At 40.3% G+C, this 24,365-nt stretch overlaps 2 protein-coding genes and 1 long non-coding RNA gene across 3 annotated transcripts in view; 2 read left to right on the top strand and 1 right to left on the bottom strand.

Moving 5' to 3' along the window:
* The window catches only part of LOC145457390 (uncharacterized), a 38,340-nt gene that overhangs the window by 7,429 nt on the left and 6,546 nt on the right, over positions 1–24,365 (bottom strand). Inside the window, exon 2 of the mRNA XM_080335593.1 lies at positions 10,279–10,425. Coding sequence (XP_080191719.1) covers positions 10,279–10,425 — 147 coding nt within the window. The remainder of the gene's footprint in view (positions 1–10,278; positions 10,426–24,365) is intronic.
* Positions 12–6,368, top strand: LOC145457452 (uncharacterized). The gene is made up of 2 exons (XR_013920882.1): positions 12–5,136; positions 5,755–6,368. It is a non-coding gene; the product is annotated as an uncharacterized LOC145457452 (long non-coding RNA).
* The window catches only part of LOC145457130 (uncharacterized), a 252,504-nt gene continuing 236,022 nt past the window's right edge, over positions 7,884–24,365 (top strand). Inside the window, exon 1 of the mRNA XM_080335305.1 lies at positions 7,884–7,890. The gene's annotated coding sequence lies outside the window, so the exon portion shown is untranslated. The remainder of the gene's footprint in view (positions 7,891–24,365) is intronic.

Below are 24,365 nucleotides of genomic sequence, written 5' to 3'. Positions count from 1 at the left end.
TTTGACTGATGATATGTAGCGAAGATCCAAGCCTCTTCCGGGCATTGACATCATCTTCATTATCAACAGTATCTGAAAGATGCTTGTTCCGATTAGCTGTGATGAAACGAATTTGCGTAGGTTAGACTATCGTGTTGCATGTATCATGTATCGTGTTGTCTGTCATTTTAGATTCAAGAGTGACTGATGCGTCGCATTTGAATAGATAGTTTTGGTAAAAGGAGTGCCCATACTGTATTTAACATTAACAGTGAGTAACTGGTACGCTACATGCAGATGTATGTGATGCTGTAGACAATTTTACAATCATATAAATGTATCGTATCATTTTGAGATGTTGGTTGAGTTCACTCGAAGGTGTCAAATTAAATAATTCTCGAGTAGCGTGCAATCGCCCATAACATGATACCTTCCTTACAAGGTAATCAATCTTCGAAAATTTATTCGCTGATGATGACCGAGAAATGACTGCGAGATAATTCACATTATAGTGCGCACACCTCACCGTATTTGCCATTATATTACTGGAGATTGTTGGACCAGCGTGAACTCAAAGGTGGTGTGGACACTCGGAAAACCACGTGACTGTCAGGCCCAGATACCTTTGACGACTTTGTTATTGTCGATCCGTCTGCAACAGTAATTAAAGGCAAAGTCGCTATTGCTCTTCGTTGATTTTAACTATGTTCCATATCGATTTGAGTGACATAATTTCGTATGGTATATTTTGATGCTGTCATCTTGCGCTGTACCAATTTTCAAGACTATGGCTATATGACTAGCATAGTAATTTCGCTGTCGAAGTCGAGTATCTAGTAAATTAGCGCGCGCCGATATAATGTCGACCAGCGCACGCAGAGTCGCAGACCCTGGATACGCGAATTTGATAACGTACTTACTACTGTAATTATAGAGTCACACCCTTGAAACTTGGTTAAGTATTAGATTCCTTCATCAAGATATACAATATGAATTTGATTATCCATAGCCGTATGAAATATATTTAAATTGTACACATACCAATACTGGCTTTTGCAGTAAAATCTGCTATGCGGCAGGCTGAATGCCAAATCAGCGCGCACCCTGACATACGCGACTTTAATCACGAAATTGCTACCGTAATAATTGAGTCACAGCCTTAAATCTCGATACAGTGCTAGATGTCTCCATCAGAATATACAATACGATATTTGTTATCCCCCGCGGGATAAAACACATTCAAAACCTACATATAGCATTATAGCAATTTCGGCTTTTGTGAAAAATCTATCATGCGGTAGCCTAGATGGCAGGTCAGCGATGTACTTGATATACTCGACTATCATAACGAAATTACTATCCTGATCACCGAGTCACACCCTCAAAAATTGGTTCAGTGTAAGATGCAATCACCTGACCTTCAGCCTACCGCATAACTGATTTTTCACGAAAAACAGTATTGGTATGTGTACATTTTGATTGTTTCCTATATGGCAAAACTTCGGATTGTATATCTTCATGATGGCATCTAACATTGTATGAAGATTTAAGGCTGTGACCCAATAATTAAAGTAGTAAGTAGGCCTACGTTATCAAAGTCGACCATATATTGGCGCGGGCTGATTTACTAGATGCTCGACTTTGACAGCGAAATTACTGCGCTAGTCATAAAGTCATAGTCTTGAAACTTGGTAAGATGACAGCATCAAAATATACCATACGAAATGATGTTCCCCAAATCGATATGAAACATAGTTAAAATCAACGAAGAGCAATAGCGACTTTGCCTTTAATTACTGTTGCAGACGGATCGACAATAACAAAGTCGTCAAAGGTTGCACTAGGTTCTATTACGGACTTGAAAAAATTATATTGTTTGCGAATAACGGGTTTTATAGAGTATAACCGCATCATACATGGGCTGTATAATTGAGTATTCAAGTGCTCAACTGAGGCGTTGATTTTGAGGTAACATTTTTGATTGATGTAACTGGTCCGCCCCGCGAGCGATTTGAAGGTCTGAATCCGACCGGCGAAGCAATTCGAGTTTGACACCCCTGGCTCATGGTACACGGTAGTAATAAGGGAGCGAACACATCACGTAATATCCTTGTCAACAAACCGTAAACATATTGCACAATGTACATTGTACGTGGATAACAACGCTATTTGATGAAATATACCATAGGCTATCATCGATCATCGAAACATTGCGAAACATTACTCCTCATCAAATTGACTCAATTGATAATAGACATAATGATGAATGGTTCGTTTTCAAAACTTGGCGTCAGCATTGGAATTATTTCGGGCTCGAATCAATAATTTAAAACTTTGTATCATTGCTCTGTTCGAATAGTAAATTAACTGAAATGTGGTATAGACATTTGATAGTTGAGTAAAGAGTAGAGATAATACTTCCAGTTTCGACTTCAACATAGATATAGGCCTACTGTAGGCCTGCTTCAAGCGAAACAACTAATATTATGCTACTCGTATAAGAAGCTGTATGATCATATCAGTAAACTGAATCATTCATGATGGTACAGGGAAGAAACATACCAACACTATGCATAATTGTATACGCACATGACACACATTTTACATAAATTACGATGACCGAACACATGGCGTATAGTCCCTATGTCTCAGAAAGCCCAACGAACGAGCCGTACCTTGATGTATTTGTCAAATGTAAATTTGCGATCATAATTTAATCGAAAGATTGTTATACCACCTTTCTGTTGTCCTTTAATACTCTCTAGACTATTTACACTTGTTTAATATATAATTAGGAACCACTGATATATTGAAATACATGTAATCATACGGAATTACATGGTACGTACCTTTGTCATAAGAGACATATCTTCCGAGCTTTATTGGCTTAGGATCAAATGCTTCGTTGTCGCAGTCAGAGTCGGTTAGTATATCCATCATATAGTCAGACTAGTCAAACCTAATTCTAAACAGATGCGTGTATGAATATTCTGCTTGATACCGAAGAGAACGCACCGCCTGAAATCCAGCAAAGCTAACCCAACATTCGCCTGTACTCGGAGACACGTCTAGATCTCGAATTCAAGGCCACTCAATTAGTGAGAGCGTCGCGAGAAAACGTAGTGATATGATCCACAGTTGCGATACCAGCCAGTTGCGGTTTCGAACCTCCTTAATTACCTTGGCGCATGATGAGATAATCATCATTGTAAACGAGGTATTGCATGCGACATTATGTGATTTATTAGGCTCCAGGCTCCACCTATGTCTGCAGGCCTGTGCTTCAAATCCCGCACTAATCATAAATGTACGTATGTGCTTGTGCACTCGTACTGTACATTTACAAGTAGAAATGTACGTGAGACAATAGCATTTCATTATGATATCTCTAGATATTACCATCCCGGCCACTTACAAAGTATTTGTCTCCGCCAAATCAACTAACGGTTTCGATTCGCCCATATGACTTCCTTTGGTAATAACCCTGCCCGATCAATTATAATTACAATTATCAACATGGCCAAAGCGCCAAACCCTGTATAAACTAATCCCAACCTATCTTCATTTCGAATTGCGAACCTCCTTGATTACATTGGCGTTTAATGGGGGTCATCATCATTGTAAACGAGGTATTGCATGGCATGCGACGTAATATGATTGAATAGGCTCCAGGCTCCGCCTATGCCTGCAGGCCTGTGCTTCAAGTCCCGCACTGATCATAAATGGACTGTACGTACGTACACTAGGGCTGTTCAAAAATAAAGTAAAATTTCGGATTCCAGCCATTGACTTATTAAATTGTCAGGTTACCCTAAGAACACTGCACACCAAAGTTGGTTCAATTCTAACAAGTAAAGGACTCCGCAGATCAAATTAAAAATTTTAATTTATTAGGTGAAATTTTGAAAAAGAATTCAAATTTTTCTGCCAACCCCATGAAATTGTTTAGCTGTCTTCAAAGACGATGCAAACCAAATTTGACTCAATTCCGACCAGTAGAAGCGGAGTTATGTGAGTTTTTCGATTATAATCCTCGGATTATCCTGGATCGGTGGATCATCCGAGAAGTTCACGTTTTTCATAGGCGGGCTTTTCGAGGTTCCGTCTCGGTCGTTCACACCACTGGGCCATACGAGGTACCGCTGCGTTCGTCTTCGGGCCCCGCGTAGACCGATACCCGATACGATCGTATCGAACTTTCAGCCGACTCGGGATCGGCCTTCAAAAAACAGTGTATAGCGCTTTTTTCACAGTTTTTTTAATCACCGATTTCTCGCCAACCGAATATCGTAGCCGGATAAATTGGGTACCGGCAGACGCGTAATTCGATTACAATTCCAACGATACCCGGGAAATGGGGCTGAGACGCGTAGAAAAAAGTTTTCTTCCAAAAACCCGTGATGGTACGCCAATACGGGTTACGCAGTTGGTTTTTCGATCGGTCGGTATCAGAACATAGATCGAAATACCGATCGACAACCGCTGGTCTTAGGGGTTCGACAGAGTTATCCCCGTTTTCCTCTCGTCGAACTGAACGCGATGATATCCGATTCAACGGCTTGGGCACGGGGTTGGCCCGGTATTGGCGTCTGAAAAGTCGGTTTTTGTCTCCCAAAGGCTACCGAATTCGCAGAATATACAGATCGATCAGTAGCTTAGGAATAGCCTACTTTTATCACAAAAAATTTAACATGCCGCCTTTCTTACAGAGATAGGCACAATTCACAATGTTGAATTAGGTCGATGACTTTTGTATTGTATACGTACGCGCGACCAATTGCGTGCCATCAACTGGTAAGGTCTCATGTCCGCTGTCACCGAGTGATTGAAAGATTAGTTTCAGCGTATTAGCAGGTTATTGTAAATGGACGTTACTTTGGACGATGGACTAGCAGATGATGTAGAATGATGCAGAAGATGTATTAGCACCTCATGGCCCTAAAGTTTCATGACAAGTATATCAGCATGAATCCTTAACACGAATCTTATATGAAAAGTTAAAGACGCAAACATGCGTGATGGAGTTACTTCCCAATCAGTGTTTTCATCGAACGATTCGTTCTGTGTATTGAAGAGTATTCTACATAGCTGCTGAATTCTGCGTACAATAGCGTACAAATTTGGATCGCCACGCTGACTCCTTTTCCATGACAAAAAGTGAGTATTCAGTATAGAATGCATTTCCCTTCTGTTGTAAGTATTATATTTCGTTAACTACGTCACGCGGAAGGGTAAGTACTGGACAGAACAGTCGCCAAACGGAGGCTGCGTCCTGTGATGTTTCCCTCACTAATTCAATTCGTGCCGTGGTAGATTTTCACTGCGTAACGTGCTTTCTGACAGATTATTAAACGTCTATGTGAGTAGCAACGGATTTAGAATCGTCCTTGAAAAGGTGTTCACAGAACTCAATTAGTAAAATGTTGACTTCACGCTCAATATATCTGGGAATAGGCCTACTTTTATCGCGTAACGTTAACTTTATATTGTTTCCCGATTAATTTCAAATAATTCAACTAGCTAGATACTTTCTAAATATTGATAAATCGTATATATACGCTGTGTGAGTGAGCACATAGTTACGATAACATCTGCCTTTTCGTTTCATTGATTCAAAATCAAGTGTGTGGCCTATGATAAAGCTCCATCTTGATGAAGCAACCTATCATGTTGCATTTTTGTTTTGAAATTTACTGGAGTTGTGTATAATCTTCAAACGTATGTACTGTGCATGGAGCTAACAATTTGGCATTAGATCGCTGCCTTGTTTTTCAGCCACTGCAAACAATCGAGACGTCAAGATAGCTGGGAAGACACTTTAATGAATTTGCCGTCAAGCAATTCTGATCAAAGTGCCTGCGGTCTCCCTAGTCTGCCATAATGATCAACGATGATGACGTGACGGTCTGATCACTTAACCATCAGACTGTCAATGTCAATATATGTATTGTTGCCTTGGCTTGAATGGACGGGGCCGTAATTGATAGCCGAATCTGACTGCTTCTTACCGTGTGTTAATATAAGGAAAATAGAATATCTGTACCCATGTTTTAGTTAGTGCAACGCATATAATGTAAGATTATCGGTTGTAAGCCTAGATTATACCGAGCGTTGTAACCAGCGCATTGTGCGAAACCGACACTCTGGGTATTTACAACTGATACCACAATATGTCTGATAGCCAGTGATAGGTGTTTGAATGGACACTCTCTTGCCGCAGCATTGTGACGTTATGAAATGACAAAACAAGTCAACTTTGCAGTTGGCTGCTTTCCGAACCTATATCGCCACATTTCAGCCTGATCATCATTATTTGTTTATGTTAGCTTTGCAGAGTCATTTTATCCTTGTACGTGATGACGAATAAACGAGTTTGATTTTTCAAGCAACACTGCTGCATGGTATGAGCGGATGACATGAGCTACGTCAGTTGAATTTAATGTTAAAATTACGGTTGATTGATATCACGCGTTTTCAACCCAGATATGCGTTTCTGGTAAGATGATAGGGTGATTACAATCATTTAGGGAATTGCTACAAACTTACGAAGGTATGGAAAGCTGATTGAGGTCACATGGTCCGTTGGACCTTGCACATAATTTGAAAATTACGACGAGATATATTGTTATTATGCTAGTCGTTGCTGTTCTCCTCTCTCTAGCAACGAAATTATTGTGGGTGTGGAGAGGGATGATTACACCCGCGGCCATATTAGGTCACATTTTATATTCATCTGGTCCAGATTGACACGACATGAATATTCGGCGCCAGCAATTTAGGTACCCGGATCAAGACATTTTTATATCGAAGTTTACGGTCAACATAAGGGAAATCCTTTTCGGCTAATGTTTTCTTGCTGACGATCTTTTTGGCTCACTTCTCTGAGACCCATGTTGACCCACACTTTATATGTCTTTTTACATCGTGGCGTGGTAATGGCCAACGCTCGCTTAGATGCCTACGTCTACAGATGATGCGCATTTTTTGTGGAGGAAGGGTGCCTAATAAACAAACATTTATCTACATGAAATCGCGTACAGCGCGAGAAAAATTAAAAAGTTACGAAAATTTTCAAATAAATAGCGAATAATTAGTGTTCATTCACGAAATAATTTTGGCACCATTCGAGCTCGCCCTCCCCCAAGCGGGGTAGGAATATCTGGGTGTGGCAGGAATGGGGGAGATAGCGTAGCAGTGATGCGTGCGGCTTTTTGATCTGTAAATCGTTGGTTCAATCCCCGGGCGGGTCAGACCTAAGATTCGAAAACTGGTATCCACGGTATCCGATGGTTAAGATAAAAATAAGTTTGTTTGCTTTCTCTCTTTCTCTCTCTTGAGCATTAGTAAGGTGAATCCTTTCTTATTTGCACGGTTAGAGCAACAACCCTCCTTGGTTTATCTGGGCTACTCCTCCGACAAAGACATGGATTTGCGAATGCCAGGAAAGCGAACACTGAATTGCCAGGACAAGCAACTGAAACACAGCTGAAGAGAAAAAATGGGAGCCAATCACCTTCACGATTAGGCCGAGATGGATGCTATAGATTAATAATAACCGTGCTTGGTAGTTTTACCATTCTCTTCTCTGTTCAATATGTCGCAATGCATCTTTAGTACCGCATTGCACATTGTCTGGCTTGAGCGGAAACAATAATTTGAGCTAAATTAGAAATAAAAGTCGGGGGTTCGCTGAGGCTCGCGACGGTCCAAAAGGGGTCCGCAAAGACATGAAAGGTTGAGAATAACTGACAAAAGGTATATGCCTTACGCTCGCAACTGACAGAGCATCTTAAAGCTGTCTTGACACAAGCAAATCAACGACCTATCAGCTCGATATATTGGGTGCGGGGAATACTACAGAATATTTATCATGCTATAACCAATACATATATTTGATGGAGTTGTATTAAGGTAAAGCAGGGATTCTTTTTCACAATATGTATCACGAGTGTTAAACAACAAAATTTAACGATGGTATAGTGCCCTTTCGCCTTTGCCAAGAGCTAATCAGGGCCCAAATAATAGGAGTCGTCATTAAAATCGTACGATCCGCGGTGTCTACCAAGATCGCAACTAGAACTTATGTCGAGTCATCACAATGGTAGTCAGCAATTTTTATGTCGTCATTTTTTAAAACAGTGTATAAAGTCTTAAAATCCCTATATATACTGGAATGGTCTAAACTGAGTAAATCCTAAACAAAAACTATCATGTATGCAAAGCGGTGTCATTTTATACACGCGAAAAGTGGAAGAAAATCCCCCCTATTGATTGTCGACTTAATGCCACTTTTCAAAATACGGGGTTTATACAGGGGTCAAAATGTCGCCATTGTAACTCGAAATTCCTGCTACTTCATGACTTGATTTCTTTTGGAAGGGACAAATGAGGGACTAATAAGCGTGGTCCCAAACGGATTTGCTTAACAGACGATAGCAACCGAGGGAAAAATGTCGCCAAGAATTAGGGGGACACAAAATTGTCTCCCAATTTTTTTCGTCCCCCAACTGCTACAAAAATAAGTGCAAATGTCTCCCAAAGTAGCCTAATAGGTAAATATATATATATATATATAAATAGTTGGTTCGTGGTACAGACCTTGAAGATAGCTTTCAATACAACATCCATTGCAGTAAAATATTTATTCAACGCGAAGACTTTCCGGGTGCCTCTTTTCAAGAGTTCAAAGTTTGTTATTGTTGCCATTGTTACACTGCGGACTTCATGGTATGTAATTTCTGATGGTTGCGTCATACTTTGCCATTTTGGTTTTTGCTTCTCAGTCTGTTTAAATCCCTTCAGTATGCAATTAACTCTTGAAAAGAGGCACCCGAAAAGTCTTCGCGTTGAATAAATATTTTACTGCAATGGATGTTGTATTGAAAGCTATATATATATTTCGTTCTTTCCTAGTTTTTCATTTCCAGGTGGATAGTTTTTCATGTTATATTGATTTATCAAAGACACTCATGATTTCTAACCATTTGGTTGGGTAGTGAAGACTGCGATCCCAACGTGTCAGAAACCCTTTTGAATTGTGACCTGTGATGAATGCCTGTAATTTTGCAGGCATAGTCAATCGACTATTGAGAATAGATATTACAGAACCACTCGGTTTTGTATCGGGTGAATTTGGTCTCCAACATCGTTTTCAATTTGGATTTAAATCTTGCTGTTTGTTGGCACATTGTGGATACTGCATGTTTTGTGACTTCCGTTTCATAAGTAAGAGCAAATTGAAGCAGTTTACATGGTTAATTCGAGTCTATGAATTTGAATTCATCCCGATGCCGAAATTGCCAAAAATAAACTTTGAAAAAGGCCTAATATAAGCTATTTTTGCCTGGTTAATGGGCATATTGCCTAGTCGTGAAATAGCTCAGTCACGGCAAAGTTCGAGTCGCTTAGTACACGGCTTAGGGCTTCCGCCAAAGATCAAGCTTGACAACGAGATAGTCGTTCAGCTAGTACCGTGTATCGTTAGCGCGAATCGATTCATTAGTCGCATAAAATGCGTTTGTCAGGTAGGGTTGAGTGGCACATAGTTAAAAATAAAATGAAATTTATGATCATGTTATATGTTGTTGAATTTGTACTTCGTTAATAAAATACTTCTTTTGTTGGAGTTATGCCCTTCGTCCATGTTATATAGCGCGCGATGTACTGAAGTAAAGATGTAAACGTGGTTGCTAAAAGTGTGGCCTATGCTGTCTCGATATTGCATTCTTGCCGCCCGCAGCCTCTGGGAAATTTGAAAGGTGGCCCACGACCCGTATGAAGTTGGCGACCCCTGTATCAAAATGACTTGCTACGCCACCGGCAATTGTAATGTTATATACTAGCTTGCTCCCAAGGACGTGATCACCAGCAGGGGCATCAATGGAGATTTCTTCGACAGTTTGATTCACATTTTCACCTTGAGCCAATGCTGCCGATACTAAGACACATGAAGTTATTACATGCAATGAAGGTATATGTATCGATAATGCCTATACTCCAAATTGCACCGAACTTGCGTAATAGTCGTTTTGGGGCTGGATAGAAATCACTGAACTGGCGCCTGCATGAAGTCGTTCACATAACATTTCCCGGGCGCGGAGTATATTATGTTCAGCTGGATATCTCGCAAAGCGAAATGCTGACATAGCATTTCGAGACTGGTCTAAAATCGTTCCACTGCCAACGGTCCGACTTTCAACGATTTCGTCGGTCACATACAATGACATGACGGGTGAAATTTCGTTCGTTCTTAACCAGTGTGACATACTTACATACATGATAAAACGGTGTTATACTCACCTTGGTTTTTGGTGGTTGCTTCGCATTCAGCACTAGTAGTGATATTGACGATTTTATTCCCATGGATCTCATCTCCGACCAGGACGTTTACCGGGCTGTTGGTAAATTTTTGATGGACATGCTCACCTTCAGCCAATGTTGCGGATGCTGACATAAATGAGAATATTTTTAATGCGTGCAACGTATCGATACAAAACACCATATGTTATTGGGTAGGGATGGTGTGAACGTTCACGTTCGCGTTCTGTGTGTGAACTTCGGAAATTTAGAGGTTCACGTTCACAAACGTGCCTTGGTAGGTTCTGCATTGTAAACCTTTTTCCTATATAACAATTTTCACTTCAATATAACATCTTTGGTCGAAATTTATTGCATTTCAACTGCGGGCCACTCTATGTATCGCGCTGGCAGCATAAGAAAATCAACACTAAACGAGCATGCACCTTAACAATCTCAAAAATTTTACATGCGTTGTCATAAAAGTTTGCTCAAAATGTCCAGCTATCCGTTTGTGAATATTTGGTGACTGTCTGCTGTGAGCTTGATCCGCAATTACACAGCATCAAGAGCTAAATATACCACATGTAGTAAGCGAATGATGCTTATTCAACCAATCAATGAGATAGATATCGTTGTCTGATGCCAAAAATCTAGCAAGAATACGGGGTCAATCTTGACTTCATATGTCTACTGGATCATAAAAACCAAATCCGGGCTATTGGGGTGTCGGCTACTGCTGTATAAGTTGTTAATGGGGTAATATCCGTAACAAGTATAGAAACCCGTTTACACCCAGCTCAATATCAACGTAGCAACACTCAGACGCCGAATACATTGTCCGGTCTGGCCTCGACCGTCAAGCTTATATTCTCATGCAAGTCTAAATCGAAATTGTCGGCAAAGCGATGGAAGATATTGATTTTATGGGATTATTATATAATTTGATTGCCCCAGTTGATACATTCAGCGACGTTTAAAACGTCAATATGTACTTAAACATTGTGGCATGATGTGGCCTTCATTTTTTTAGTCAACCAACGTAAAATTAAATGACGGTGTGCATTTCTGGAGTTGGGTCGGCAAAATAACCTTTTTTATTTCGTCAAACAATTACAAACTGGCAATAAATTTACCAATTTTTTCGCATTTCACTCCGGTATTGTAAGCCTGAAGATTTTTAAAAAGTGTCCTCTTTTCAGATTACCAATATATGGTAACCCTAGATCAGGGCTCTTCAACCGGGTGTATTATACACCCAAGGATGTACCAAAATTATGAAAGGGTGTACCACTCGGATGGGGTGTACCGGGGTGTACCAGATCCGCATTAAAATGGACCGATGACTAGCTATCACGATAAATAGGCGAGTTTATCCTTCAGAATATGTTGACCAGGTGTGCAATATCGTACAATGTCCATTGTTCATATTATTGTACGCTGCTTGTAAATTACATTCTTTTTCTGATGTCATAAGCCAGTGGTTCCCAACCTTTTTGACCTCGTGGCACACTTTGAAAATGAAAATAGTTCGTGGCACACTGGCACAGTGGTTCTGAACTCTTTTGGCTTACGGCAGAGGCAAACTACCAGAATGCGTATAGCACAACCACAGTCTTACATAGGAGGTCACTGACGAAGTACTTCTGCCATTTCGGAGTACTCAAGTAGGCTTTTCTCTGCTTCCAAGAATAAATTAAGTTTTCTTTTATCTCTGCGGACATGTTACAAATACGTCTACGGATGGTATCATTTGACATGGGGATCGTTTTCAATTCTTCCCAGACATTTTTTTGCAATTTTATTGCTCGCAGGAATAAGAACTTTCTCTGAATCCGTGTGAGGTTTTGAATTATCAGCTATTACTTCTTAGACCTGCTGAGATCTCGTTCAAACTTCAGGCTGAGGTTGATTTCATAAGATTGGCTTGACAATAAAGTCTACCTACTACCTCGTTGTCGATGTAATTAACCGTCGCATGGAAGAGTTCCATCACGATCGCCACCAACAAATACAGACGCAGAGAGGTGTCTGTACTTATACATGGAAGTCAAACGCATTTCCATGCAGATCGTGTAACAGCTTCTGTAAGGATAGCAATACCTCAAAAGTCTTACTGGCAGCCAGCCAATTGCAGTTCCAACAAACCGGGCTAATAAACCTCAGGGCCGGTGAAATTTGTTAACTGATATAATTTGATCAACTTTACTTCTCAATTCTCAAATTTGTCACCTGCAACATTACGTTGCGCGCTGAGTCTACATTTTACCTGCAGTGCTGACACGCTACTTAACAATCGCAATGTGAATGGCTGTTGGCAATTCTAATTTGTAAACGTGAACATCACTTCCAAATGAGTTCATTTCTCTATGGTGGGAATGCCTTCCTAGGTGTTGGAGGTTTACATTGGCTCCTACTCGTCCTCCGATCTGCAAAAGCAGTGTCTTACAAAAAGTGGGCCGTGCTATAAGTTGGCATCTCAAGAATCAAAATAAGGAATATCGGTATGGTATAAAATGATCATCGATAACGAAGACATGGCAAGAATACGACTACAAATAGAAACGAAAAAGGTCATCAACTGCGTCATGTCCCTGTTTTGTTTCCGGTTCTGATGGGGTGACAAGTAAAAGGTCACCTTCGGCTACACCTCAACATCACGGTCCAATTGCCCGAGTTTAGTTATCTGTTATCTATCACCGTCCTACCATATGTTGGCAAACTAGCGTATCACACCCATTGACGGTGGAGGCTCCAGCTTCATTCATGGCAGTGCAGTAACAAGTTACGAAGCGTCGCAGATTTATGAGATTCTCCGACCATATACGTTGCTGTGCTCGGAGCGTCTTTACAATAAAAAGCCAGAAAAAGACCCAATCCATGATCTAATGGGGATGCCTGATTGAGCTACTAGATTGAGATACCGTTACTATGGTCGTCTCGACATCCTTGTATCTGTTCACTGCATCGGATTGTACATCGGGTGTCTTGATATAGTAAATTCAATAGAAAATACAACAATGACACACTCAAAATTTGGATTTTTGTTATACTTCGACCAGACATGGGATAATCGCGATTAGTAATCGTAATCGATTACGACGATTACAGCATTTTCAAGTAATCGTAATCACAATCGATTACATTCGAGAAAAATCCGAAGTAATCGTAATCGTAATCGACTACTTCCAATATTTAATCGATTTCTTAGTGGAAGAACGATTACTTTTAATCTGTACGTACAAGAACTATGACATAAACTGAACATTCGTGAACAAGGAAGAGATATTATACCAGGTTGAGGTTAGTGATAGCACAAACGTCTGACTTCCAATCGTCACTGCTCATTATTACGTCAGAAGTGTTAGCTTTACTCGTCATTGCGTAAGAAGTATCCTCACATAATATAGAATGAATGCTTTGTTGCGCCGATAGCAGACGATATATCTAAACCTAAGACCTTGGTAGCTTTCACCAGGGCATGGTATGGTATGGTATGGTATGGAAGTATGGTATGGTATGGATCGATATTTCGGTATGGAATATGGAACAATGCAAGTATGGTATGGAATGGAAGATTTTAATCTATGGTATGGAACGACATTTCCATACTTCCATACTTTGGTGTTTTATACATTTTATCGTGCAATCTTCAAGAAGCGTACGTTGTTCGCTGTTCACGGAATATGATCGCTTTTGTTATGTGTGAACGTGAACTATTGAACGCTGTGTAGGATCAAATACAAGCTTGTGCAACGGTTTTACGAGCACTTGGAATGACATGATTTTGTGATGTAATAATCACAACAGTAATGTTGATCCGATATTCTATTGAGTCTGGACACGACGTCTCCGAGCATAGTCTATCATGTGACGCAATAATTGGTAATGTTGGCTACTCCAACTACCTCATTCCTTGAGTGACGAGAGCTTACAAGCAATCATGATGCAACGTACTTAATGCTCAATGTGATTGATATATAATTACTAGGGCAAGTTTTTGTTGCAGTTAAATCCGCGGAAAGTTGCATATATTTATTTACTTTTGACAAAAGTTGCAAAATTTGCACTAAAAGACCACATTTTGCTCGGTTGACTAAAGAAAAAAGGTCAATTTACCTGCTCAGCTCCCGAAATACCCGTACTTCGGTGCTGATTTACGGTGCTTCAGTCGAATTTGGCCGTGTATTTCACCAAAACTTTCATGAGAAATCGAAAAAGTTGCAAAATGTTGCAGAGTTGCATGAAAAAAATGGACAAAAGTTGCAAAAAGTTGCACTATAAGATTCCTTCAAACAGCTTAAAACAACATTCTACATATCTTACGAGTATTTAGGAAGCTGCCGGAAGCTGTAAAAAAAGTTGCAAAAGTTGCAAAAACTTGCCCTAAAATTACATTTCTTCTGAACATTATCCGCACATTTATATTATTTACATACCGAGCTATCTTATTGGTCATGTCTCAAACGCTCTCGCATTAGGATTACAGATCAGGGAGTGGGGTAGATCTAGTTCGAAATTCTCGCCACACTAACCCCAACCAAATACTGTACTAATAATCACGCAGATCGCTGCAGTATTGATCGCCTGCAGCTGGGATATATTATGGGTGCGCCTATATTATAAATTATTTTGCGAGTATTTACTTCAAACTTGCATGTGCCTCATGCCAATGTAACGGAAATCCGATGATATCTTATGGAGCAGGGGCGTGCAACTTCTCTAGTCGGCGGGCCGGATATAGGAAAATTAAGTACTTGGCGGGCCGGATTGCTGAATGGATAAGTTATTCGCCCATATATACAAGGAATATATCCAGTGGCGGCTCGTGACAATATCGGGTGGTGGGGCAATGGCTGCGAGCGACTTTTATCAACATGACGTCACAATGGCGTTTTCCAACGTAAAAAAGTAACTTTAATATGATGGTCACATGAATTTCCCGACAACAGTGATTTTAACGTAGGTGCCGCGAGAGGTTTGCCGGTGAGCCGTGACTTGAAGTGTGGTAACAAATGTTTTATTCATTTTTTTTAATCAAAGGATTATTTTACATAATGTACGTGAACTAAGAATCGTCCCTATGCCACGAATCAATTATCAGGTCATCCTTAGTAGCATGCGTTATGATTTCATGGTAGAGTTAGAGATTATGCAAATCGATAGGCCGTCCGAAAGTGTTTCGTACACGATCCTGGTGTGTTACGACCACTGAGCTGGTGGTTACGAGTTACGACCAGGTGATAGGCAACCAAAGCGGAGGTACCCGGCGTACGATTGGATCAATGGACTGGACAATTTCTATCATCATCATCATTGGTTTATTAGCAATTTTATCAGTTCAATACACCACAAAAATGCGATACAATGAAAAGACAGGAATATGTCGAAGCGACAAGGAGTAGTCTTCTAGACCTTTAATTTTCGCTCTAAAGGCAACTGCGTAAACTAGCCTACGTACGGAGCAAAGATTCAATACGATTCATGTTCGCACTTGACTTGACCAGACTAATTCCAATGACTAGAACTCGAGAGATTGCGTAAGCCTAACTGCAAAGGTCAACGACTTCGGACACATACGCAATTGTTATCTCATAGATTGGGCCTGCCATATTGAATCCAGAACATCAATTTGAATGGTCTTTGAAGAACTAAGGACAGCAGCCTCGGAACTTCGGTCTCGGAACAACATAGTACATTTTGGCCTTGAAACTGGAGATTGTGACGCAACACATACGGCTTACTGTCTGCTGCCAAATCGCCGTTGGAAAATATATTAATCAATAAATACATGAATGAAAGCCGTAAACTTAGCATACTGTTACATGAAATCATCGAGAAGTAGCATTCGCAATCTCATAACCCATTCCGGCATGGTACACTGTCAAAATCAATACAAACAGACGAACACCGAACTTTGAGTAAAATAGATCGAGGAATAGGCTGATCGAATGATCAGCTGTTAGCCGACATCGAAAATGAAATAGCTATCGCATTTGACAGGGGATTGTAAGCAAATGGTTTGAAGGCCACAATTTCACAGTGAAATGCACATTGGCGAACATAAAATTATGTGAATATTTGAATGCAAACCGAGAATCTTAGTTAGCTGTTTCATGCGATCATCGAGATATACCATTGGAAATATCATCACCGATCTCGTTATGGAACGCAGACTAGATTAGCACAGACAGACACCGGCTTTTCCGTGAGATCCGCAATGATGTAGGTAGGCTAAGTATCAGATCAGCGCGCATCTCTACCATACTCGACCTCGAAAACGAAATAACTGCCTCAATCATTGAGCGTTAACTTTAAGACTTGGCACCGCGTTCGATACTAAAATCAAGACATACCGAGCAAAAGCTCATGACAGATCTAGGTATGGAACATCGTTAAAATCAATAGAGACCAATAACGGCTTTTGCGTAAATCTGTTAGCGATAAATGAAGAGTCAGCTCTCACTCGACTTTGGAAACGAAATTACCACCCACATAGTTCAGTGACAAACTTAAAACTTATTACAGCGGTCGATACTAACATTAAGACTTACTGTGCCAAATATCATGACCGATCTCGGTATGGAACATCGTCAAAATCAATGGAGACCAATACCGGCTTTTGAGTAAAATCTGTTTGCTGTACAATGTACATGATAGATCAGCACACACTGAAGTTCGGAAACGAAATTACCACCCTTATCTTTGAGTAGCAAGCCTGAAACTTGGAGCAGTGCTAAATACTACCTTCACGACATATCGTACCAAGTTTCAAGAATTATCATGGTGCGAAACACCGTCAAAATCGACATATACCAGCCATGGTCGAGTCAACGCATATCACGGTAACCGAGTTCAGATATAGATACGATTGTTACATCACACCTTAAGGGCGACAGGCATAGTTGCCCCACTTGCTCGGCCATTTTACGAATAGTAGAGAGTAAATCACCGTTTCTTTATTGTGCGCGGCTTTGAGAGAATAGATAGTGAAAGCTTGTTATGAGCGCTACCGGGGCAAGCCCCGGCTAGGCATTCACAAAGCGAAAACACAGAAGAGAATTCGATTTTCGCAGAGACTTCGCTACGTATGGGCATTTGTTAGCGAAAGCACAAGAATAATGCGGGTTTCGCCGTGATCTCGGTATATACTGATTGCTCTGCGTCTATAAATGGTTAAATTGTTATTGAACAGAATTTTAGGTGGGGCAATGCCCCAGTTGCCCTACAGGACGAGCCGCCACTGAATATATCGTATTTATTGATTGTATTTTATCGACAGAAATGTCACTTCAAAGCCATTTCTCGCCAATAATGAAAATACAATGTGGATTTGAGAACAGCATTGTCATACAGGCGCCGCCATGTCTGCTTCTCTCTGATCAACTAACTCACAGTGCAATCCTCAATTAGGATTTCAAAGCGTTTGATAAGCCCCTTTACCCAAAATGTACCAAGATATCAATTCATTAGGGTTGAGTACATCGTAAATGCCGATAATGCAAGTCTTCTCGCTTCGAGGGACTTACCCCTAAGCTGAAGCTCCACTCTCGCGCAGTGCGCAGACCTATATAATAACATGCAGTCACTAAAATTTGATGTTTAGGCAAGTAGTGGGGAATCTCGGCAGATTGGGGCCGCGGGCCACATGATCATGTAAGACGGGAAACTGTCCGCGGGGCGGACAAAATCTCGTTGCGGGCCGTATGTTGCCAGTCCCTTTGTTGACATTCCTAGATAACAATCTGCTGACTATCTCATTTTGCTCGCGGACGCTGCCGAGTAGAGGTACACGGCACCTCACCACTGTGAACTAAACCTCACCAAAACAGACTCTGTTAACCTATTACCAGGAGTTAGATTCGCATCATGGCTAGTTTAAGCAATAACGACATCCAAAATATCAATAATATAGGTGCTAGAAAAGGTATACTATACTTATGATATTGAAGTATTTGAAAGTATGGAATATGTAGCCTATCAAGTATGGTATGGAACAATGTTGGTATGGTATGGAAAATTGCAAGTATGGTATGGAGAGAGTAAGGCAAGTATGGAGTATGGAAAATTCTCGTTCCATACCATACCATACCATGCCCTGGCTTTCACATCCTATTTGACGTTCACTTGCGAATGAATATAACTTTATTAGTTACACATAATATATAGATATTCGATGTAGGCCTACATTGTAGTGTAGTTTCAAGAACACCCGCCATGCTGTATATCAGGTTATCAATACACTCCGCACACCACTACCTCGCAGCAGCATAATAATCACCATTCTGCCTATATTGTCAAATACTAACTTATGTAGTTATGTTTGGTTATGCTTAATTGAACGCAGTCTGACCGTTGCTGCTTGGCGAGCAATAGGCCTCGCCTATGTACGTTGGCATACTTACGTACCTACATCGAACAAAGATGTGAAATTTTGTTCTCGTCAAATGAGACATTACGATATCCACAACGAAGCAATAAAAATCAACAGCTGCTGATATTTATCATAACCGAGCCGTTATTTGCCGTTTCTCGTAACTGCAGCTTGCAGTAGGCTATCTGTATTAAGTGGAACACCAAATTTTATGTTCACTTTATCTTATTCTCATATGACTCTACCTGAAACGGGTGTCAACGTTATTTCGCAATTTTTTACTCAACATTTGGGCCTGTCACCATAGCTATACGCTTATACACCATGTTAGCGTGGGTTGTAGCTAGAATCAGGACCAAAACAGCAATTCGCCCCTCCCCCCTCCACTCCAAGCGTTTGTCTTGGTTCCTCATAGGGTGGTCAATTTTAAAGTTGATGACTGAGTTTCGTCAATAATATTGGTAATTGTATTATATTACTATATTCATTACTAATCCTCTCTCAGCCCCCGATGGTTAGATTTACCGGTAGAGCTGGGGGCACGTATTCATAGTTATAATATCTGGTATTGTTATAACTATAATTTATTATATGTTGTTAATTCATGACCTCCCGTCTGTAATATAATCAAAATAATCAAAAGATATCGTAGTTGCCGAAACGTATCAGACTAATGAAAAATTTTCCTGAGACGAGAGACGCACAGTGTGCGTCGCACACACAAATTGTCATGTCCTAATTCCTCTGTGGGTGCCCCGAGTGACATTTGTAATGTGGCGCTCAGATTGGAAGGACAACACTATATATTCGTCACGCCCACCCTGCGCGGCTATTGATAATGGACGCACAGGCGTACCCAACATTTCGGTGAAGTTCTTTCTTTGGTAGCGCACTTCGTGAAGTCGCAAGTGGGCCGAAAGCCGAAACTGCATATGTATTTTGTTGCGTTGTGGCGCGTTAATGACCGGCACCGAAATGCCTTTAAATTATGCACGTTTTGTCTTAAGGGGAGAGGTATGCATTTCAAAATCAAGCTACAAGCGGCAATTACGATCCTGGCTAGAATTCAAATCGTTGGGTGCGATAAATCGTCCACTATAAAGCTGGGCAATGGGTACATTATGACGTAACAAGCAAATGACGTATCATTTATAAAGAAAGTTGTCATCTCATTGGGCATTTTCATCGCATCCTTATTGTCTTCAATATATATTCTAAGACTAGTTCTAAGAAGCGAAATGAATGTAATCGTGAGTAATCGTGATTACTTTTTCAATGTAATCGTAATCGACTACTTCCTGATTTTGCTGTAATCGTAATCGTAATCGCGAGATTCAGAAGTAATCGTAATCGCAATCGATTACATTCATAAAGTAATCACTCCATGTCTGACTTTGACCCAGTTTACCACATTTGCTCGCGGCACATCTGAACAGTCCAATTGACACACTAGTGTGCCGCAGCACACCGGTTGAGAACCCTGTCATTATCAAATACTTCTCATCATTAAACGTTGGTAATGGAGTTGTTGGTTCATGTTGGAGTAGAACAGGATGGAGATGACATGTGGTCAGCCTGCGATACCTGTGTATAACAATTCTTGAGGAAATCGCTGAGAGAGCTCAAACATTTTGAATTGGTACTCCCGCGAGATGCTTATAATAGCGCAGTGTACATAATTGCAGGGGCGTAGCCGGCGGCTAGTGTTTGAGAACCACTGTGCTGGATGTGGTCCAGTAACCTCGAGCCCTGATTAGTATTTAACACTTCCAATACGTTGCAGCCTTATTTCGACAGGCCAGAAGTGACCAACCTTCAGACGTACGGTCGCATGCAGCCGCAAAACATAGATTATGCGGCCCTCTAGTAGAGGGCCTCTACACATAATTGAATTAACGTGTGGTTGCGGCCGTCCACATGCAATTTGAAGTAACCAATTGGTTCCCAAATCTTTGAGATATTTTAATTTAACTTTACAATTTTATTCACGCTTGGCGCAATTCACGCTTGGCGCAATTCAGAGTGACTTAGATTACACTAGGCAACAATTTTGAACGAAAAATTTGGAAACTGCCACGCTGCCACGATCCTTAACGCTATAAGATAGGTTCGCGGCGAAATCAGTCCGTCGCGGGATATGCTTGAGCGGAAGTACGGAATTGCGTTATGTCGACTGTGGTGGAGTGCTGCAATCGACCTTGCTGTCGTAATGTTTAACCGATTTTCCCTAATTGGTTTAGTTTTAGTTGGTTTCATGAGCATAGTGAGGCAGTACAGCATACTAGGATTTAATATAACTTTTAACGATGCACATTTATCAAAGTAGCGACTTGCTGCTAGGCATTTTAGCATCGGTGGAGTACATGCATGTACGGCACAGCCTTAAAAATTATTAGATACTGTGGGTGAGCGTCAACATAGATGTACAGAACCTGCAAGGATTGGTAAAAGAGGATTTGAAAATTTTCCGGCATAATGTACGTCACCTGATTTACTAAAAGAGAAGAATTTATTACGATGATTGTGTGAGCAACTAAGTACTTTTTAGCGATAGCAGCTTCATAATATAACATCATAACTAACCGAAAACTATCATTGTAGGCTACTGGTTGCTGAATACTAATATAAATAACTTTTCCCGGTTAAAAACGTTGAATTCCCATCAATGACGAGAATCGGCATTGTTCCGAACTATATTGCATCGGCAAAACAATGCACTAGAATTACATTGAGGATAATCACTTCATAGTTGGTATTGTTTACATCGACCTAGCGTGATATGTTGTGCTCTTCTTAATAGCTGGTTGCGTCAGCATGGCGAGGTAATGTTTCACACCGGGGTAGGCGAAAACCTCTACCAATGCCCATGTATTCAAAATATACCTGGTAAACGTTTTGGCACTTCTTCGATATAAACTACACGTCGTGAAGTGTTCCTCATGAATTGCCTGTAAACCTTGAAAATTGACAAGGAGTATTCGTCAAGATTGTTAGGTGGAAGAATTGTACAAAATAGATAATTTTAGCATTTGCGTGCAACCTTTTATGGCATCTTATTCATTGAAAGGTTGGGAAAGGATTTTGTGTCTACCTTCAAGATTTTTCGCCATTTGCATCACACTTTATGACCTAAGCATGAGCAGCAACTTGTATTTGTATGTACATACTGCGTCAAATACCCAGGATATATTTCCAGCAATGTATCTCCACAGTCCTCCAGTGAAAAATCTCTCTCTTGAATATGCTCATATATATGGCATATGTGGTAGTACGAAAATTACTTGATGGCTTGAATATTTAACTTGATTTCAATTGTAGTTGACTGGCAAAACTGTGATATAACAAATTCCATTTTGTAATATCCAATGTCTAATGCATAATCTTTTTACAGGACCATTATTAACTAATTTCAAAATTGTAGTCCATTCTAACTTTCAAGAAAAGATTCTTCGTGTAATGAAACAGCCGCAAAGTAACCCACAACCGAGAGGAAATTGGAAAGTGCTGTTTCACACAAGAATTTAGTGATCTTAATGCAAATCATTATCTTCTGGAATCCTGGCACGGCTGGAAGTCCATGGGAAGCCACCATGTCATTCTATAATGTCATGTTCCAACTGCCATTCTAAGCCATATTGCATTACAAATGAATATTGCTTCACCTGTACTACCTCGAAAAAGATTTCTTGACGCTACTGCAAAACTGGAGATATTCTCATGCCACAGAAACGGCAACGCCCAAAGCAACGAAACTCGTGAGCAGGGAAACTTATCAACGCGACAAGAAAACAACAGCAATATTAAATTTGATACAGACATTTTTGCCAATCCATCAAGCAGACTACCTCATTATCACCAAGAGATTGTGTCTGGATCCGTTATTGGAATCATTTTTTGCCTGATCAGGAAATCTGGCCATACCTGCGGTATGGTAGTTTTTAAAGAGTACCGTAATTGATTTCTAAAGAGGCTTGAAGAAACATTAACATACTACGGGTTCAAATGGCACGGTACTTGATGCTTCAATGCACAGTGCATACCCATGCTCCACGCCATGTAAAATCCCTGCTCTACCATTTAACTGCAGTGCTGTTATTGTCATCAATAGAGAACAGGAACGCGCAAAGAAATAACATTTGAGAATATATATATTTGATGCGTGACAAGAAACATTGACGTTATCAACTATTAGGCACAGTTATCCGATTGGTTATAATATCACAGCACAGTTTCATAAATTGCAACAAAAATTGATGCACAATGCACATTGCACATAGTACATTAATTGAATGACTCATATTGCTCTTGCTACAAATTGACTTGACTTATATGCTTTCCGTTGACTAAGATTTTGGTTCTTGTTATTCTGAATTTTGATAACAACAAATTCTGACATAGTAACAAAAGATGTTTCCTAGTGCGTTAGCAATGTGCTATGCAGTTATATCAAATGAAATATCTACACCTTGCATAAAATTCTCATTGATATTATGGTGTTGGTATCCTCATTGAAATTTAGTCACAACTAGTATCAGCGCACTTAAGAGTCCATGAGGAGGTGAGGGGGGTATTTTGGGTGTTCAAAATCTTGCTTCTGTAATACCCATACGATGAGATAAGTTGCTATGACGCTCGGATTTGATCAAATTCTCCCATGATCACCTTGACTGTTGAAGGAATAGATGGTGATGTGTAAGTCTGGAAATTTGTTGAGTGAAGGGGAATGTTGGACTGTCTCTATTCCGTCCACTTCTTCGAAGTCACTATCTTGCAAGTCAACTATGACTGTAATAGTTGCCATACCGGAGGACATTATAATGACTATACAAAGTATACGCTGTGAACAATCATTTATATATCATTGGCTGCGCACAAGTCTATCAAACCTGAAATAGACAGTGGCATGAACTTTCTACCTATTGTGGGTCGCTCTTGCGCACACATTTCACCTTCAACAGAGGTCATGATAGAAACTTTCCACCACGGTAACGCTAGTTTCCAGAGAAAGATTGCCGACGAACCTTTTGTTTACATCTCAACCATTTCTGTGGTGAAGCATGACTCGCGACGCGCTCAAACGCAGATCTCACTGGAGTTTCAAATCATTGTATATATATCATTGATCTCGGACAGCGGTTTTCAACCGGGGGTCCACGAGGCATTTTCAGGGGGTCCGCGAAGCCTCAAAATATTTGATAACCTAATTTGCATTTTTTAATTCAGAAAATCGCGAGGCAGTTTCGCTTCATTAATAGTAAAACTCCAGAGCTCAAACCAACAGAATGTCCGTCTGAGATGAAATATCCTACTGTGCAGACCAGAGATGAGTCGATTTAAAATTTCTATGTCATAATTCAATCCAAATCCGAAGCTTCAAATCCTAACCCTAGTCTGAATCCAACACTTTTGTATATTACAATTCTAATCCTGATTCTAATCCGATAAGTTGGAATTCCTCCTAAAAAGATCACATCTTATGCCTTTAATTATTTAAAAAGAAATAACACGCACAATGAATGCCAAAGTACATGAAGTAACTTTGGTAGGACGAAAAAGCCCGTCGCCATTCGCCATAGGACATCAATCTCCCCGAAAATCGGTAAATCCAATCCCAATCCTAATCCTAATCCTTTACAAAAAAAAATCTGAAATCCTAATCCAATCCAAATCCGACAAATTTTACAGACCAGGTTTTTCCAAATCCTAATCCTAATCC

Source organism: Botryllus schlosseri, chromosome 2 (assembly GCF_051294905.1).
Source record: "Botryllus schlosseri isolate E-star chromosome 2, Bs_hap1, whole genome shotgun sequence".
NCBI classification, from domain to species: domain Eukaryota; kingdom Metazoa; phylum Chordata; class Ascidiacea; order Stolidobranchia; family Styelidae; genus Botryllus; species Botryllus schlosseri.
This window is presented reverse-complemented; position numbering and strand designations above follow the sequence as displayed.